Raw genomic sequence first — 18,437 nt, forward strand, 5'->3', positions numbered from 1 at the left:
AAAATTCGTGCTTCTCCAAAATTTGGGACTCCTTTCTCCAACCAATGTGTGCAAAAGTGCATGTATTAAAGGAAAGTATGCCTATAAATGTATCTACTAGTGAAAACAGCATACAATAATGAATTGTGTGTGGTGGGGAGTGCCTACCAAAAAGGACATGTATGTTGGTCGAAACTGCATAGCAAAAAAAATGTGTCTGCTAGGATAAATCCATGCTGAAATAATGGTATTTTCATGAGGATTTCAATAATAATAATGGTACAGTCATACCTCATGTTACAGCCACTTCAGGTTACGTGTTTTCAGGTTGCAGACTGCGGGCAACCCAGAAGTACCGGAACAGGTTACTTCTGGGTTTCGATGTTCGCGCATGCGCAGAAGCACCAAATCGCACCTGCGCAGACGTGGCAATTCAGGATGCGAACACTGCAAGTTGTGGACGTGCCTCCATCATGGATCATGTCCGCAACCCAAGGTTCCACTTTAATAATAATAGCACATTCCTGTAGAAATGAACTGAACTGAACTGAAAACTGGGGGGGGGGGGATAGAAACTGAGGGGTCCAAACTGATAGATTCACCTATCCCTACAACTGTAAAGTTCTACTTCAGGTGCCATTCCCATCAGCTTCTGTATGTGGAATCCCTAGTTGTAATGACTAACCCCTTAGTAAAAAGGATATGGTATGGTCTGGAAGGTTAAGCTTGTAGACAAATCTTCGGATAAATGGATGGATGAAATTTGATTCATTCATAAGTTGCTCACCAGAAGAACCCAAACCACCTTCTGTTCACTTGTCTTTGGGAGACATCCATAGTTCCAGTTACAGAAAGGTAGCCGTGTTGGTCTGCCATAGTCAAAACAAATTTTTTTTTCCCTTCCAGTAGCACCTTAAAGACCAACTAGGTTAGTTCTTGGTATGAGCTTTCGTGTGCATGCACACTTCTTCAGATACACTGAAACAGAAGTTGCCAGATCCTTCTATATAGTGAGAAGGTGGGGAGGGGTATTACTCAGAAGGGTGGCTTTGTCATGTATAATGAGATAAGAATTATACATGACAAAGCCATTTTTCACCTTCTCACCCCTTGCTTTTTCCTGTAAGACCTATTGCAGTCGTTAAGAGTCGTCAACAGGCTCATCACAGCTATCTGCCAATCACCCATTCCCACCACCCTTCTGAGTAATACCCCTCCCCACCTTCTCACTATATAGAAGGATCTGGCAACTTCTGTTTCAGTGTATCTGAAGAAGTGTGCATGCACACGAAAGCTCATACCAAGAACTAACCTAGTTGGTCTTTAAGGTGCTACTGGAAGGAAAAAAAATTTTTGTTTTGGGAGACATGTTATCCTGAGCATCATCTCAATATTCCAGACTTTCTTCATTTTAGTATCATGTCACTGACTCCCTCCAAGGTTTGAAGAACATTGTTGTTAGCTTCACAAGTCTGCTGTTGCAATTGCTCCTATATGCTTGGCATTTTTAGATATGTTTTTTCCAAGGTGTATAAACAAGACACAAGGTTCACCCATGGATGGATGTATGGATGTGACCTTTGAAATGTTTTGATCATTTTATATAAGGTGGTTTGTCTAAATGGTCTGCCTGTATAAAAATAAATAAATAAAAATGAAAACTTAGAATCCACAGAGCACTTTTAGAGGGTTCAAAATCCCTAATATCCATGAGTTTTCTAAGCCTTTTGTAAAGTTACTCTTATCCTCATTTTACAAATCGGGGTGTTAAGGCAGTGTGGGAGCAGGGGTAGCAATGCCAGCGCAGGATCACCACGGTGCAGTGTGGACGGGGCTTTCATAATGCAGCTGAACTTTGCACATTTATTCAGAGGTCAGTTGCACTGAGCTCAGTGGGGTGTACATGTGATGGAAGAGGTTCAGGAGAACAAGGTTGGAGAATGCATCTGTTGGTTCATACCTGTCTGAAGCCTCAGAGTCTTTATCCTCTTTCTTTTGAACTAGGACCAAAGAACTCTGTTCCTTTAAGATGTTCAAAGATCTCCATGTTTTTCATCTGTCTCATATTAAAGAGACTGGTGCTTATTCCCCCCACCAGACAAGAAAGTAGGAAAAGTCAACTTCTGGCTGACTTAATTCTCAAGCCCTTAGGTTCTCTTCCACAAGTAAAATCATATCATGTTTCAAACCCTGCAGTGCAAACTATTTACATGAGAAATTGCCACTCCGGGGGCAAATGGGTTGTAAACCTTCAATCATAGGAACCATATGAAATCAAGATTTGCTTGTTCTGCATGTGGGCCTTGATTTTAAATGCCTTGGAATTCTGAATAAGAAAGACATTTCTCTCTTTTTAACCCAGGGTGCAAATCAGTAGTAACTTCAGTGGAGACAATGAAACTACTTTGGGGTTACACTAGGGTGCAATGCAGAAAGGATCATTTAGCTTCCATTGTGTCATTCAGAGGCTATCCAAATAGGCTGAGCTAAGGGGTTCTGAATGTGCCAAGTACAGTTCAGCGATTGTTTTGAATGTCTTAAGAATAGTGCTGGTGACCAGGTTGGTTCATTAGACAGAGAGAACTCCAAGAAGAAAAGAACATAGGAAGAGCGTGGTGGATTGAGCCCATCTAGTCCTGCACTCTCAGTTCCCGAACTGGCCAACCAGATACCCACAAACAGAACTTGAGCTCAACAACATTCTCCCCTCCTGCAGGTTCTGCCAACTGGTATTCAGAAGTACGCTGCCTCCAACTGTGGTCTTTTGGCACCGTCCTCTGGCATTAGGATGGGCACTCTGTACATGCTCCCAAAAAACCCCCACTGTGTTTAATAGGACTTAATCTCAGTTAAATGTGTTTAGGCTAAATTAGAGTGGATATTGCTAAATACAAAAGAAATTATTGGGCAGGTCGCACCGAAAGAAAGCTGGGCTATTCTCCCTTTGGAATTACAAATGCATGGATAGTTTCTGACTGTCTCTAGCACTAATCAGAATGCATAGTCGCCTTGTAAGGCAAAGAAAAGGATTCTAGTCCTTATGATAACAAAGTCAGACAATCATTTTAGGAGGTGCCCTTACAGATGAAATTTCCCAGAAGGTTTTTTTTTCTGAGAAAAATTATTCCGGCTGTTATTCAATGTTACTCCTATTCAGAGTAGAGACATCAAAATTAATGGACCTAAATTACTAATGTCGGAAATGAATCTGTGCATAATAATTTGGAACTGTTGTGAGCCTTCCTCCAGCCAGCTGAAAATGGTGTGCCTTGTCTTTTAGGAAGCAGAGATCTTGAACACTGCCATTCTCACTGGGAAGACTGTTGCTGTCCCTGTCAAGGTGGTCTCAGTGGAGGATGATGGAACCGTCACTGACCTTCTAGAATCTGTGGAGTGCAGGTCCTCTGATGAAGATGTGATTAAGGTAGGGCTTTATGTTATGGCATTACAAATGAATCCACTCACATTTCTAGCACAAATGACTGCTTCTTTCCCTAGGGATTTAAGAAGGCATCGTTTTCCATTCCACCCTGTATTGGTCAAATGTCCTTTGTGGCAAAATTGCATAACTTGCATAATTTGAGTTATGGAAATTACGTAAGTTTCATTGTCATTACCTTATTTCTCCCCATTCGTTTCAATGCAGAACACAATTCAATTTGTGTGTGTGTGTGTGTGTGTGTGTGTGTGTGTGTGTGTGTGTAATCAATTATGTATCATTTGTGGACCGAATGCAATGACTGGCAGGTGACCTCCTTTGAGGAGCGGCTGTCGCAGGGGCACAGCATAGTCTGCCTGTTGCCTCCCGTGCAACGCTTGCAAGGAGGTTGGGTGCACAATCCCTGCCTTGCCCCGGGCACTGCCAATACACGCTACGGCACTGCATTCTCATGTGCATCTCTCTCTGTCCTCCATACAGGCAACTAATAAATGTGTGTAAGGACATATTCCAACCATGCAAAAACACTCAAGGGGGTACAAAGCAGGGCCAGTAAGTGTTTTTGGCTGGGGTGTTGTCTGGGGAGAGTTCTGGGGGGCCACATTTAGCTCCTGGGCCTAAGGTTCTCCACTGTTGCTCACACCAACACGTTATCTCCCTCTCTGATCCACCATCTCCAGCAGTCACTCTTTTCCACTCACTCCCTGTCACTCAGCCCATCATTCCCTTCCACTATCCAACTGTCCGTCACTCTTCCATTACCTGTCATAAATGTCTCTCTCCCCCGCTCCCTTTTCTCCCCTGCTTCAAAAATAGCACTTGTTCCCCAGTAAAAGCGTTTAGCATCAGGGCAGCAGAAGCCCATTATATTTACAATAAAGGAAATTCTGACTAAGTATCAGGAAAAACTTTCTGACAGTAAGAGCTGTCAGTGGAATGGTCTTCCTCATTGGAGCTTATAAGCAGAGGTTAGATGGCCATCTGTCATGTATGATCTTGTTGAGATTCCTGCATTGCAGGGGATTAGACCAGTCGACACTCTGGGTCCCTTCCAACTCTGCAGTTCTGAGATTCTATATTTCTGTAGACACGATTGTCCTATGGTTTAAGGGAGCTCAGATTGTTATTGCTGCTGCTTATATTTGTTTGATGTTATTTTACGAAAGGTCCGAAAGCAACTTTAAAACATTAGAATAGATTCTTTTATTATTAGTATTAGTATTAGTATACTTTAAAATATTAAAATAAAGAATAGCTTCACAGTTAAAATCCATAACACACAATAAAACATAAGAACAATGAGAGGGTTCATCCACCAACAAGGCTCTTCTTCTTCTCTTAACATCTGTAGAGCACCATGTTGACTTCAATGTGAAGGACTGCCTCCTTCCCTACAGATCCTCTTGGGCAGGCATAGGCAAACTCGGCCCTCCAGATGTTTTGGGACTACAACTCCCATCATCCCTAGCTAACAGGACCAGTGGCCAGGGATGATGGGAGTTGTAGTCCCAAAACCTCTGGAAGGCCAAGTTTGCCTATGCCTGCTCTTGAGTGTTGAGATCAACAGAATGGGCCCTCTTGGTAGTTCTGCCACCCTCAGAAAGTCAGGGTGGTGGCAGCCCAGGAGAGGGCCTCCTCTGTGGCAGTCCCTCAGTTATGGAACTCCCTGACCACAGGTATGTGCCTGGCACCTCCATTATACAGTTTTTGGCCTTTGACACATGAGATGCATATTTTTAGGACTCATCCTATCTTTGTGATATTTAGTTGTTTTAAACTGTCTCTAATTTTGTATTTTAAATGGCTGCGACTGATCTTGGGACCTTAGGGTGTAGGGCAGGGAAATAACAGCAACAACAGCTGTTGCTGCTCCTTTAAACTTCAGGTAATTTGGTGTCTCAGAGAACTCCATGATAGGTCACCTGAGCTTCTTTGAGCAAAGGTGGGACCCAAATACAATAAATTTGACTGAAAGGCAATGGGCAGGAAATTTTTGAATGTTATGCTTGGTGCCAGCCAAGCTGAAGCAGTTTGGTTGTGGTGGTAACCATGGGAACAGATGGAGCTGCTTTATACCGGGTCAAACTGTTGATTCGTCTAGCCCCGGGTTGTCTACTGTGACTGACAGCAGGCAGCTCTCCAAGGACTAAGACAGAGAAGGGTCTTTCCCTGTGATCCTTTGGGACTCAGCCTGAGACATTTTGCATGCAAATCAGGTGCTGTGCCATTGAGATCAGGGCTGTCTTAAGCATATGCGGTGCCGGGGTGCAAAGATCTGCCCAGCACCCCCCCCCCAGTTGCCCAGTCCCGGGCACGTAGGAGGGTGGAACCAGCCAGCTGCCTCAGCATCTTGCTGGCTTTGTCACCCCCAAACTCGGAGTGCAGAGCCTCCCACAGCAGAAGAGCCCACTGTGGTGCTCCAGCTGACGGGCAGGCACTTCCCTGGACTAAACTCTCGGACCCTGGACTCTCAGCCTGGCGCCCCTGAGATGCCCCGCACCCCTAGAGCCTATGGGTAAGATGGCCCTGGTTGAGATCTTGCCCCTCCCTGTTAAATCAGTCCTAAGTGTGTATCAACCTCTTGAACCTTTGGTTTGTTCTCAGCCGCACTGTTTGCACACAAACTAGCACTCTCATGTATATTGTGTGTGTGTGTGTGTGTAAAACAGCTACATTTCCAGCTACCACGCTGGGAATATCTGATTAAAGACGCCTTTCTCTGTATCTTAATCCGGGTGGTTTTATAAATCTGCCACTGATTTGGAAAATGGATTTGCTTAATGTATATTTAAGGGGAGAGTGGAGGAGAAGGGGGGGGACACAAACACATAAACGCAAGGGGGCTCCGTTGGGTTCTTTGGTGACATTTCTGATGGATTTGTCTTTTATTTCTTGGACCTTGCAAATGTAGGTCATCATCCAGTACAGGGCTAGCAAATGTGATTTCCTCCAGATGTTGGTGACTACAATTCCTATCATGCTGAACCTTTGGCCGTGCTGCCCGGGGCTCATGGGACTTGTACTCACCACCATCTGGAGGGCATCCCATTGGCTAGCCCAGATCTAGTATGTGGTCTGTATACATACATACATACATACATGCATGCATAACTTTATTTGTATGCTGCCTTTCAAACCACGCTCCAGGCGGCTTACAACATTTAAAAAAAATACATGGCTACAACATAAAAATTGTCATAAACAATAAATAAAACATTTTTAAAATATGCAACGAAATGGAACAATTTCCGCATAGAATCATAGAGTTGGAAAGGACCCAATGGTTGTCTAGTCCAACCCTCTGCAATGCAGGACTCAGACATAAGTCACAAGATCTAAAATAACGATATATAACCCAACAGCAGCAACAGCACCCCAGCCCAAGAGTCTGTTCAGCAACCTCATCTTTTGTAGCTGGAGTCAGTCAGGACCCTGCCCTCCCAGGCCAGGTGGAAAAGCTCTGCAAGCCAGGGAGCTGGTCCTCCAGAACTCACAGCCAAGATAGTCTCCGGTCTCTTCTGCGGCCTCAGCTTTTGTAGCTGGAGTCAGTCAGGGCCTGACCTCCAGGAGCACATCCTAGGCACAGTGGCGAGAGAACTGCACCCAGAGGTGTGTTCATTTCGAAGAATCACTTCATTTCAATTTGTGGATTGGTTTCAGAAGTGCAGAAGAAGTTAAGTTCACCTGAAAATGCAAGCCCCGTGAATTTCTGCCCCCATCCCTAACATCAACAAAACACCTTTCAGTTGAGAGTTTAACCTTGCAATGAATATGTGGGATTTGTGCCTTGCTAATTTTTGGCAAAAAAAGGAAAAAAGTTGTTTTGCGTGTGCACAGAGGGAGCAGAGAGCAGCAATAGCAAACAGGGACAGAACGAAACCAGCTCCACATCTCATTAGCAGCTCAGCTGAAATGTTTATGACTATGTCTTGGGCAGGTAATGGTCATTTGCGTGGCTCTAGAAACCGGGGGAAGCTGTCCTAATGACCTGTTTTGCAAACCTGTCAAATGGGCATAGTCTCCTGATGTCTTAAATAATTGGGGGTTTTCTGGTGGTGATGGCTGCTGTTGTTTAAGGCTCTTTAAGTAAGCTAGACACATCTGTGAGAGCCAATTAGTGAGAGCCAGGGTGAAGGGGGCAGTTCTGATCTCTTTTTGCGCTCTCTGCAACACAAGGCGAGTGGTGGCCTCCTTTCTCGTGGAAGAGAAAATAAGATGGGGCACAAATCCGTTTTGTCTGCAAGAGATGGATCCAGAGATGGGGCAATGCTAGAGGGTAGCCAGAGGGTCCTTTGCAAGTGGGTCCCTAGATCTCCTACCCCTTCAAAACTTTTGTTTTTATCGTTTTAACGCTTGACTTTGATCCTTTCTATGTGGGTTGTTACATTGCTGTGTGTGTGGTTGGCAGATAGAAAAGGGGGGAGCTAGTGAATGATTGTAATGGTTGGGTAGAATGGAGGTTTAGCAAATGGTTGTATTAATAGTGCGTTTTACGTTGGCTGGGATTTTACATTATTCTACTTGTTTGTGCTCTCTGATTTCATTTATATTGATATTATTATAGGTTGAGTGGTGGGACCCCCCTAAATTCTAGAAATTAATAGCTGGTAGGATTTTGATTATTTGGGAGATGAAGGGACTATACAAGCTGCAGAGAAAATACAAAATATGCAGAATGACCTGGCCAAGCTAGAGCCACTGAGAAACAACATAGGGCCGTTGAGAGCCATTGGCAATGCTAGAGAACTGTCCTTCCTCCCTGTCCTGATGTGTGAATGGAGACTGGGAATTTGGAAGGTTGCCAGGATAACTGGGTGTGAGGTGACAGGAAAAGAGAGCCTTTAGCAAGGTGTGCTGGGAAGAAGGAGGAGGGAGAACAAAGAGAGATCCATCTTGGGCAGGCTGGCTGAAGGCAGGCTAGGAGAAATGCCTTGCACTCCAATGCTGCACTGCTGTGGTGAACAAGCCCCTCTTAGGGTGACCATGCTGTAAGAGCTGGATTCCTTCCATCTATATTTAGCTGTAAATATGTCAACTGCCAACCTAGCAGTTTGAAAGCACGTCAAAGTGCAAGTAGATAAATTGGTACCGTTCCAGCAGGAAGGTAAACGGCGTTTCCGTGTGCTGCTCTGGTTTGCCAGAAGTGGCTTAGTCATGCTGGCCACATGACCTGGAAGCTGTACGCAGGCTCCCTTGGCCAATAAAGCGAGATGAGCGCCGCAACCCCAGAGTCGGTCATGACTGGACCTAATGGTCAGGGGTCCCTTTACCTTTACCTTTGTGTCAATAAATGATATTTCTTAAAGCTACAACAGCCTCTGCTGCATCTTCAATTCTGCAAAGGAGCACAGACCCTGGGCCAAGACCCCTGGAATGGAGTGCACGGCTTGGCAAGGACTGGGGTGGCGGCAGCCTATAACAATACTCTGCTTATGGATATGGAAATTGTTTATGTAGTTCAGCTTTAATGGCTGCTTCTTAGGGAAATGGTGGAAAGGGAAGAAGGTTTAACCATTTTCCCAGCACCCTTTTTCTAATGAAATTGTCCACTCCCTCCCCTACCTTACACTCCTGTTTGTCCACACTAGCAACCGCATTGTGTTGCCGATCAAAATTCGTCCCCTTCCCCCTGTTGCGTGGCTGATAGTTGTTGTAACACAGAGGCAGGCAATTCATTGTCTCATCTCGCCTCACCTTTCATGAGTCTTTTTAGCCCTGTTGTAAAACAATCACCCAGCTTCTATTTTCTGAAAGTCCTCACACTCCCAAGCTTGTTGCTATGACTTGCAAAAAATTGTCTACCACCTCCTTTCCAAAGGGGGTATTATTAGTCATGCTGGCTCCAAGCCGTCCTGCAAGTGAAGCCATTCCTGATGCTGATTTATCTCAGCAATGCCACCTCTGCTTGTGGCCAGAAAGGGGACTGCAGCTTTTATCATGACAGAGATCAGTCTACCCAAGGAGCCAAACAGTTCCTTGTTAAACAGCTATTGAGTGTGGTCCAGCTGAGCAACTTGCTGCCCCTGTTGGGTGTAGCTTTGATTTGTCGTCCCCTTCTCCTTGTGCCCTCAATCTTTCCCAACATCAGGGTCTTTTGCAGGGAGTCTTCTCTTCTCATGAGGTTGCCATCTAGTATAGCATCCTGTTTTTATGGTGGTCAACTATGGGGAGCCTGAAAGTATGACCTGAGTGCAACAGCACTTTCCCCAATTGTGACTCCCCGTAACTGGCCATTAGAGAAATGATGCTTCTGATAGTGCAGAGAAGATTCCACAGTGCAGTTATGTGCTGTGTGAGGAAGTACTTTCTTTTGTATGTCCTGAATCCTGCAAAATTCAGCTTCACTTGATGCCCACAAGTCGTAGTGTAATGAGAGAGGAAGAAAAACCTTTCTTTATCCACTTTCTCCATCCACTGCTTCTCTGCCCCTTTAACAACCTTGCGGAAACCTGTAAAAGCTCCTTTATCACAGCCAGTGACAGATAATATGTGTGAAAGCAGTCATTCTGGCTTGCCAAAGAAAGCTCTTTCGTACAATTTCCCCCTTCTGTTGACACCTTTAATTACTTTCTCATTTGGGAAGGAAATTGGGCCTTGTCTCAATCTTAACGGGCTGGGCTTGGATTCTGTGTATTCCTTCAACTTGGCAGAGGATGGCAGGATTCATAGTTCAGGTGCCTGTACCTGAAGCATTCGATCAAAAGAGTTTTGCAAATCCCTTTTTGTTCTCTGGTGGCACCTCACTAATTACTCTGCCTTTTCTGGGGTGAGAATGAAAAATAATTGCCTTAAAAATTCGTGAAGAGTATGGAGAATATCCACTGATTTTTTTTTAAATCCCTGACTGAGCAAACACTCCAGTGGAGTGGCACTGTTTCTTTAGCAAATAAGTGACTATTAAGACCTGTGTGAAGCAAATCAAAGTCAGTTTTCAGAATAAATTGTGACTATTTGCACTGTTCTGATGGTAGAGTGTTCCTCTTTAGCTTGCTTTCTTTGTGGTCCCTAGCATGATGTGAGGAAGTCAAAGACTTCACAATATGTCAATGCAGATTCATGGAAGGAAAGCAGGCAAAATATATGAGCAAGGTGAGGGGTCCCAGCATATGGTGTGGGTTTGGATAAGAGACCAGGTGTATGCCTGTCTGGGTTCAATGTGTCCGAAGAAAGGTGGATTTAAATATCATACATACATACATACATACATACATACATACATACATACATACATACTGTAAAGGCATTGGAAGTTTTTTTGGAATCTACATCATCCCTACCCCAACACTTTCCAAAACTGGATGAGATTTGCGCCAAAAACCTCAGTGCTGCTCCTGGCACTTGGGCAAATGATCCTTGGATTGCAGGGGGTTGGACTAGATGAACTTCATGGTCCCTTCCAACTCTACAGTTCTATAATTCTCAGAGCCAGCAAATTGGATAGGGGGTCACACATATCCTCAATAACAGCATGCAGGAGGGTGTCTTTACTGTGGTAGCAATTGCACCACTGTAGCCCTGCTGAACATAAGAGCCTTGCTGCATCAGACCAAAGGAAAGGCTTATCTAGTGCAGAATCCTGCTTCCCAGTGGCCAACCAGATGTTGCCCCATAAGGGAGAGATGAAGGCAATAGCACTCTCTTGCTGTTGATCCTCGGCAATCATTATTCAGAGGCATCCTAGCTCTGATCCTAGAGATAGCATCTAAAAGTTGTGATTACTAGTCATTGTTGACAGAATTTGTCCACATATACATCAGTAAGGTAACACACACATTAATTGAAGGGACTGAAATTACAAGAAAAGGGATTTTCACTAAACATTAAGTTCCTGATTATATGAGTTGATGGGTAGTGGAATAGACCATGTCAGAAGGTAGTGAGCTCTCCTTATGTTTAAGGATTCTAAACAGAGGCTGAATGGCCACTTAGGTAGGGTGATGTAGCGACAGATTTTGTCAAGGGGTTAACTAGACAGACTTTGAGGTCTCTTCCAGCTCTCTGATTCTGTGCAACAAACTGCATGCCTGTGTGCTTTGAAATGAAAATCGAACAAAATTCAATTTCAGTAAGGAGACCGGCGTACTTGAAACACCAAAATCCAAGAAGAAATTTGACAGAGGTAAATTTTAGAAACATCCTTAGTTGGCACCTGCTCACCCTTCATGGCATGCTGTATCAAGAGCTGATCTGCACATGTGACAGAGGCATTTCAGTCATTGCATTGATCTTCCCTTTTTACCTGCTGGCTGCTGAGATTTTCAAAAGCACCACTTTTGTAACCTTACATTAGATTCCACACTGTGCCGACAGAAATTAAATTTGCACAGACCTGAAGGCAACAGTCGTTATTGGGCTGTTGGTTCTCCTTTCAGAAAGTTTAAGCTAATATGACAGACATAGTTCCTAAGGAGTGCCCACTGCTGCTGTCTACATTTGCTGGGTTTGCAGGGTTTTGCAGCACTTGCAAAATCTGTTTGACCCAAGATGACAAAAGAGAAATGGAAATAAATGGATACACCATGGGAACCAGTGCCTCAACCGCATCTCCATCCTGTCTTCTTCTTTAAAAAACAAACAAACAAAAAACCACCCTTCAATTGTTCTCTTCCATTCAGCACCATGGACAGCGGATGATTGAAGTGGCCATATTCATGAGCCATTGCTAGTCGTCCTGAGAATTTGCATGTGTTTTTAACTGAGATGTGGATTTCTTACAAATGATCTGGTTAGCGTTCTGCCTAACAAAAAGCCACACCAGCATCTCCCTCCTTCTCTTAGCCTCAAATATCTTCCTGGCTACTTTTCCTGCAGTTGTGTTGGTACTGATACTCCCTCCTTTCCTGCCGAGCACTTTGTCCTTGTGAACTCCATAGGATTTTGTCTCCCTGATCTTGCTACCCCCACACATTTGAAACCAGCGAATGTGCTGACGGTGCTGGCCTTGTTGAAATTAACACTGTGATTGTTTGGCCAGTTATTCATGCCTTTATTGTGCCCTGTGATTCAACCAAGATTGGCCTCCAAAGCAGCTTATGGCAATTAAAACGCATCACAATGCAATCCGGAACCTGTAGGTGTCTGTTGACTGTTGTAATCCCTGGTACTTGGTGACATAACCCAGGGTTCAGGATTGTTCCTCCCTTCAGAGCAGTCACTTGATGAGTAGGAAAGGGGTGAGAACTCAGCAGAGGAGTGGGTCTGTGTGTCCTGCCTTTGTGTGCACATGCACAAGGGAATATTGAGGGGCCACAAACACACTTAGGGACACACAAACATTACTAGCTTGGGATGAAAATAAAGTTAGCTAGGATGCTGCAACACTTCAAGAGAAACTTAAACTTTCCTGGGAGGGTCACATATATTTGTCATGTACAGGTAGAAGCTAGCTAAGGTGTGGTTGCAACATGATGATGGAGCAAGCTTGTTTTCTGCTGTCCGGTGGGTCGAATCCAAATCAATGGCTTCAAGTTACAAGAAAGGAGATTCTGACTCAACATGATGAAGGACTTTCTGACAGTAAGAGCTGCTTGACAGTGGAATGGACTCCCTCGGAAGGTGCTGAACTCTTCTTCATTGGAGGTTTTTAAACAGAGGTTGGATGACCACCTGCCAGGGATCTCTTAGCTGTGACTCCTTCATTGCAGGGGGTTGGGCTAAATAAACCTCGGGGTCCCTTACAACTACAATTCTATGATCGTATAGGAATATAGGAAGCTTATTCTGAGTCAGTCCATTGTTCCCTCTGGCTCAGTGCTGCCTACACTGACTGGCAGCCAGTGTGGTGTAGTGGTTAAGAGCGGTAGTCTCGTAATCTGGGAAACCGGGTTCGCGTCTCCGCTCCTCCACATGCAGCTGCTGGGTGACCTTGGGCTAGTCACACTTCTCTGAAGTCTCTCAGCCCCACTCACCTCACAGAGTGTTTGTTGTGGGGGAGGAAGGGAAAGGAGAATGTTAGCCGCTTTGAGACTCCTTAAAGGGAGTGAAAGGCGGGATATCAAATCCAAACTCTTCTTCTTCTTCTTCTTCTTCTTCTTCTTCTTCTTCTTCTTCTTCTTCTTCTTCTTCTGGGTTTCAGATAGGGTTCCCTAGCTGGAGATTGAACCCAGGATCTTCTGCATGCAAAGCCATGGCTCTACCACTGAGCTTTGGCTCATCTCAGCAGTTTCTCAGGCAGTTTTAAGTGAGCTCTCACCATCTCCAGGCACATGCATTTCAAGTCCATCCTTCCATCATGTTCTGCATGTCAAGATAATGGGGTAGTTGGTACTGGAGGGCTGATATGTGGTGAGAGCAGTTGTTGTCCAGAAAGATAATGTCCCAGTTATCACAAGACAGAGGCTTGGTATTCCTTTTGCCACCCCCATTCCCACCCTCCAAAAGGCAATTTATTTGAGCAGCACTTCAGTGTTATTTTGCAATTAGAGGCCTAGAGAAAGCACAAATAAACCGCTCCTGCATCTGCCAAATGAAGTCTGTGGACATCCTCAGATAATTAATATTTGCATGATTGCATGTCATTTGCATAATGAATTCAGCTTATGGCACTGTTTACCTGCAGTAAACTTTGTGGCACAGCCTATATAGTAATAGCAAACTCATTCTCCAGGTGTGGATCCGTATGTTGCTAAAATGTCATCACCAACCCACAAAAAGGCAGTTATCAATGGCGTCAAAGGGAACCGCTCCTGCTCCCAGGTTTATGGGTGCAGGATGAGGTTTTAATCTTAACCAGGTGAACTCAGAAGTAAGTCCTGTTGAATTCACTGGCTTTTAATCCCAGGAGAGTGGATTGAGGACTACAGTGCTTTCTCTCACCCAGGCAGCGCTGACCCCTGGACCCGAAGAAGTGGGGAGGTAAGCAGCAACAGAGATGACAGCCCTCAGGGAGCTGCAGGCGCAGAATGAGAAATAGATCATAGCATGTGTCAAAAAGAAACCTAACTATATTCGAACCCAGAAATGAAGCTGCGTTTCTGCAGGTGCATCTGCTACAATGAATATTTTTTCTCCTCTTTCCGTATTACACTCAGAGCCTTCAGGGCTTTGTCACCCAAGCAGAAGAGAATTGGATCCCTCTTAAGCAGTTGTCCCCAAGGGGCAAGAAACACCGGATCTAGAATAGATCAGTGGTAGGATGTGAGGTTTTTCTGATGTTCATAAACTTCACATCATTTAGACAAATGAGTTCCAGGGGAACTTCCTGCCAAGAAGGGTGAAAATGGCACTAATTAGGAGACAGCCTTGGAAGAAGCCAAGGGGCAGGAAAAGCAGAAACTGTGCATAATGCGGAGCGAATTGGTGGATATGTTGCACTGTGCCAGTAGAGATTGTGGGTGGCAGAGCCTGTTTCTGAATGCTCTGCTCTCCTCCTGTGCTGCGCAGAAAAGGAGGGAGGCACAAAAGGAAGCACATCTTCACACGGCACATAGCTAAGGACTTCTTCACACAGCAAAAGATGCCCAGATAGTCACTGGCTTGGATGGCTTTAGAGGGGGGTTAGACAAACCCATGGAAGCTATTGATGGCTACTAGTCATGATGGCTCTAGGTTGCCTTCAGGATTCAAGAGTTGTGTTCAATTTAGTGCTAAGTCACTGGTTCCATCAGTGCAAGAATTTCTCCTTCTGCATGCCCCCCGTCTCCTCCCCTCGTGTGACCCCTGAATCTGTTCTGGGTTCCTCCACCCCCAACTCTCTGGAGCAGATCTGGAGGTGGCGCAGGGCATGTGTTGGGGAGAGGAGAGTGGGGAATGCCTCCCTGTGCAAGCAGTAATCCTTGCAAGCATGCAACTATTTAGTAAATCTCTGAATAACAGGAGCTGGGAAACACAGAACCATAGAACAGAGAGTTGGAAGGGACCCCAAGGGCAGGGGCAAATGAAGGCGTTGTGACACCCGGGGCAGCAAACCGCTATGTACAGCACATGTGCGCCACCACACCGCACATGTGCCGTACATAGCAGTTTGCCGGCAGTGCCGCTCCAGTGCCATACGGACTGTGCCGGGATCCTCTGCTTGTGGCTGCAGCCACAAACAGAGGATCCTCCATTCCCAGCTGTAGCGGTGATGGAGGGATCCCACTGCTATCCGTTGGGCGCTGGAGTGGTGCCTCTGGCAAATGGCTGTGTACAGCACATGTGCGGCAGCATTACGTACAGCGCATGCATGTGAAGGCGCACATGCACTGTACATAGCGGTTTGCCACCAGCATTGGGACCTCTGCTCGTGGGTGCAGCCGTGAACGGAGGATCTTCTACATGCAGCTGTGGTGGTGCGATGGCTGCTCGCGCCACCACGAGCCCCACGGGGTGCTTTCTTATCACCCCCCGACATGGCACCCAGGGCGCACCGCCCAAGGATCATCTAGGCCAGCCTTTCTCAACCTGTGGGTCCCCAGATGTTGTTGAACTACAACTCCCATCACCCCTAGCTAGCAAGGCCAGAGCTCAGGGATGATGGGAGTTGTAGTCCAACAACATCTGGGGACCCACAGGTTGAGAGCCACTAATCTAGGCCAACCCTCCGCAATGCAGGAATCACAACTAAAGAATCCCTGCCACATGGCCACCCAACTCCCCTTTAAGAAACCTCAAATGATAGAGAGTCAGCTGCTTCCTGAGGTAGGCCATTCCACTGCCCAACAGCTCTGATTGTCTTCACATGAATGTGAAGAGTGCTGATGTTCCCATGTCCAGTTTGCAGGCTTCCCAGAGGCATGTGGTTGGCCACTATGAGGATGCTGCTATTGGGGAGCGAAGTCACCCTGCATTTTTCAAGCACTTCTGCAAGCCTCTGCATTCCTTTTGAGTACGTCGATGCCTCCCTCTCCTCTCTAAGCGACCCCATTATGCCTGCAATCCTGTCGGCACTCACCAGCTGAGTTTGCTATTAGAAGGAGTGATGCGGCAAAGGGGGATAAACCCCCTCTATGCCCCACGGTAGCATTAGTTGTTCATGGTGTTCCATAAACATCCAGCAATAAAGGCCACACGTTTCAGTTCATAAATATGAAGTGGCAGCTTATGACTTAGCCACTGAAATGATATTACAGAGTACAAATATGAATAATAGAGGAAATTGAAAAAGCAGAAGGGGGAGTCTTAATAGAATTGAGGACTGACATAAATATATATCATGAAAGGGATATTGGGTTTAATGCCGGATATGAAATTCAGAAACTGAAGGTGTTAAAAAGGAGGAGGAGGGGGGGATAATCCGCTCATCTGATGAAGGATCCCTTGGGCTAAGCAAAGAGCAGCTGAAAAGAAAAGGCATAGCTACTCAAACTAGATAAACCCTGTTTAAAATTGTATGAGTACCAAGGCACTGTTTGGCGGACAGGCATTGCTCAAAGTTTTGCATATGATGTGGAGGTGGGTTTGCACATCACCGGAAAAAAGGACAAAAGAGGGAGGAGTTTGCCATAACCTTTGCATATGCATAGATAGCATTTGCATAGATAGATAGATTTGCATGGGGGGGGGAGGAATACTATAATTCAAATAAAATGTTACCATGGGGTGGGGTGAGACTAAACGAGTCTGCTGTCCAGGTGCTGATTGTTTGTGGACCACTTCAAGACTCCTTCTGCTCTCCCTTCTTTGTCTGCAAACCAGACTTGGACTGGAAAGAGTGTCAGGCCAGTCAGAGGGAGAACAGAAACTCGACTTCACTGGCTACCAGTCCATTTCCAGGCACAATTCAAAGTGCTGGTTATGACCTACAAAGCCTTATACGGCTTGCATCCAGGGTACCTGAATGGCCACATCTTTCTACACAAGCCTGCCTGGGCTTAAAGATCTTCTGGGGTTGCCTATCTCTTGGTTGTGCTACCTTCCCAGGCACATTTGGTAAGGACAGAAGAGAGGGCCTTCTTGGTGGCTGCTCCCAGATTGTGAGAACTCCTGATGGGGACTATCTCAAAACCAAAGAGTCTCACCAGAAAGATCAACCCGCCTCCACAGCTAATGAACCTTCCCTGAGGGATTATGGGGTAGTATTTCAAGCCTTTGGCATTATATGCTTAAGGGAGGTGGTGGTGAATTATCTGCAAAGGGCTCAAGCTGCCCACTGAATCCCAAGAATAAGGGATAATAGTGTGTGGCAACCATTATTCCCTACTGACACCTCTTACACCCTGGTTCTCCCTCCCTCCCTTTGGCTACCCAATCAGTCCCTGGGGGTCACTTTCTGCAAGGGATGATGATGATGACGACGAAGATAATGATAATATACTCACTTGGAGACCTTTGGGCAGGCAACCCCAAACTCGGCCCTCCAGATGTTTTGGGAATACAACTACCATCATCCCTAGCTAACAGGACCAGTGGTCAGGGATGATGGGAATTGTAGTCCCAAAACATCTGCAGGGCCGGGTTTGGGGATGCCTGCCTTTGGGTAACAAGTGACTAAAGGTCTCCAAGGGGCTTACAATACATTTACAAACAAGAACAGTGCAGGGTTGGGGAACCTCAGGCCAGGGGTGAGGGTGGGAAACGTGGTCCTCCGCTCTGTCTGGCCCTCAGTACTCTCCTCAAGACATGCTACATCTCCCCAGTGGACACCCAAACCCTTCTTAAATGCTTCTGCCTGGTTAGAACATGTACTTAGACTCTCACTTGCCTGGAAGGTGTGTTTGCCTATGTGTAAGCTGGCATTTTCATGGCTGGCATTGGTATACCTACCAAAGGGTCACATTTGTTGCTCTACCTAGTTTTGTCTCTGGCTGCGCCCATCACAGCTGTGCAGTCCTCAGAAGGTTGTGCATGAGGGAATGTGGCCCTCAGGCTGAAAAAAGACTCCCCCTGCTCTGGCTTATGGGTTTCATCTCTCTTAGAGGAGAGCTATTGCCCAGAACTTAATGAAGATATAGGTAGCCTTCAGTTGTTGTTTTTTAAAAGTATGAGTATCCCCAGGTTCCATGAAGGGTGAATGTCGCTTATGACTCATGTTGAGGGTGTCTGCAGGTATGATGGAGATCTAAGGTGGACATTGCAGTTTGTTGCTGCAGGATATTAGCAC

General features: G+C 45.7%; 1 protein-coding gene across 2 annotated transcripts in view; it reads left to right on the plus strand.

Annotated features, from left to right (window-relative positions):
• Positions 1 to 18,437, plus strand: part of LOC128404418 (transmembrane protein 132D-like) — a 468,160-nt gene that overhangs the window by 418,851 nt on the left and 30,872 nt on the right. For both annotated transcript variants that reach the window (XM_053370015.1, XM_053370016.1), the window contains one exon: positions 3,260 to 3,403. In XM_053370015.1, coding sequence (XP_053225990.1) covers positions 3,260 to 3,403 — 144 coding nt within the window. The remainder of the gene's footprint in view (positions 1 to 3,259; positions 3,404 to 18,437) is intronic.

Source organism: Podarcis raffonei, chromosome 16, assembly GCF_027172205.1.
Source record: "Podarcis raffonei isolate rPodRaf1 chromosome 16, rPodRaf1.pri, whole genome shotgun sequence".
NCBI lineage: Eukaryota > Metazoa > Chordata > Lepidosauria > Squamata > Lacertidae > Podarcis > Podarcis raffonei.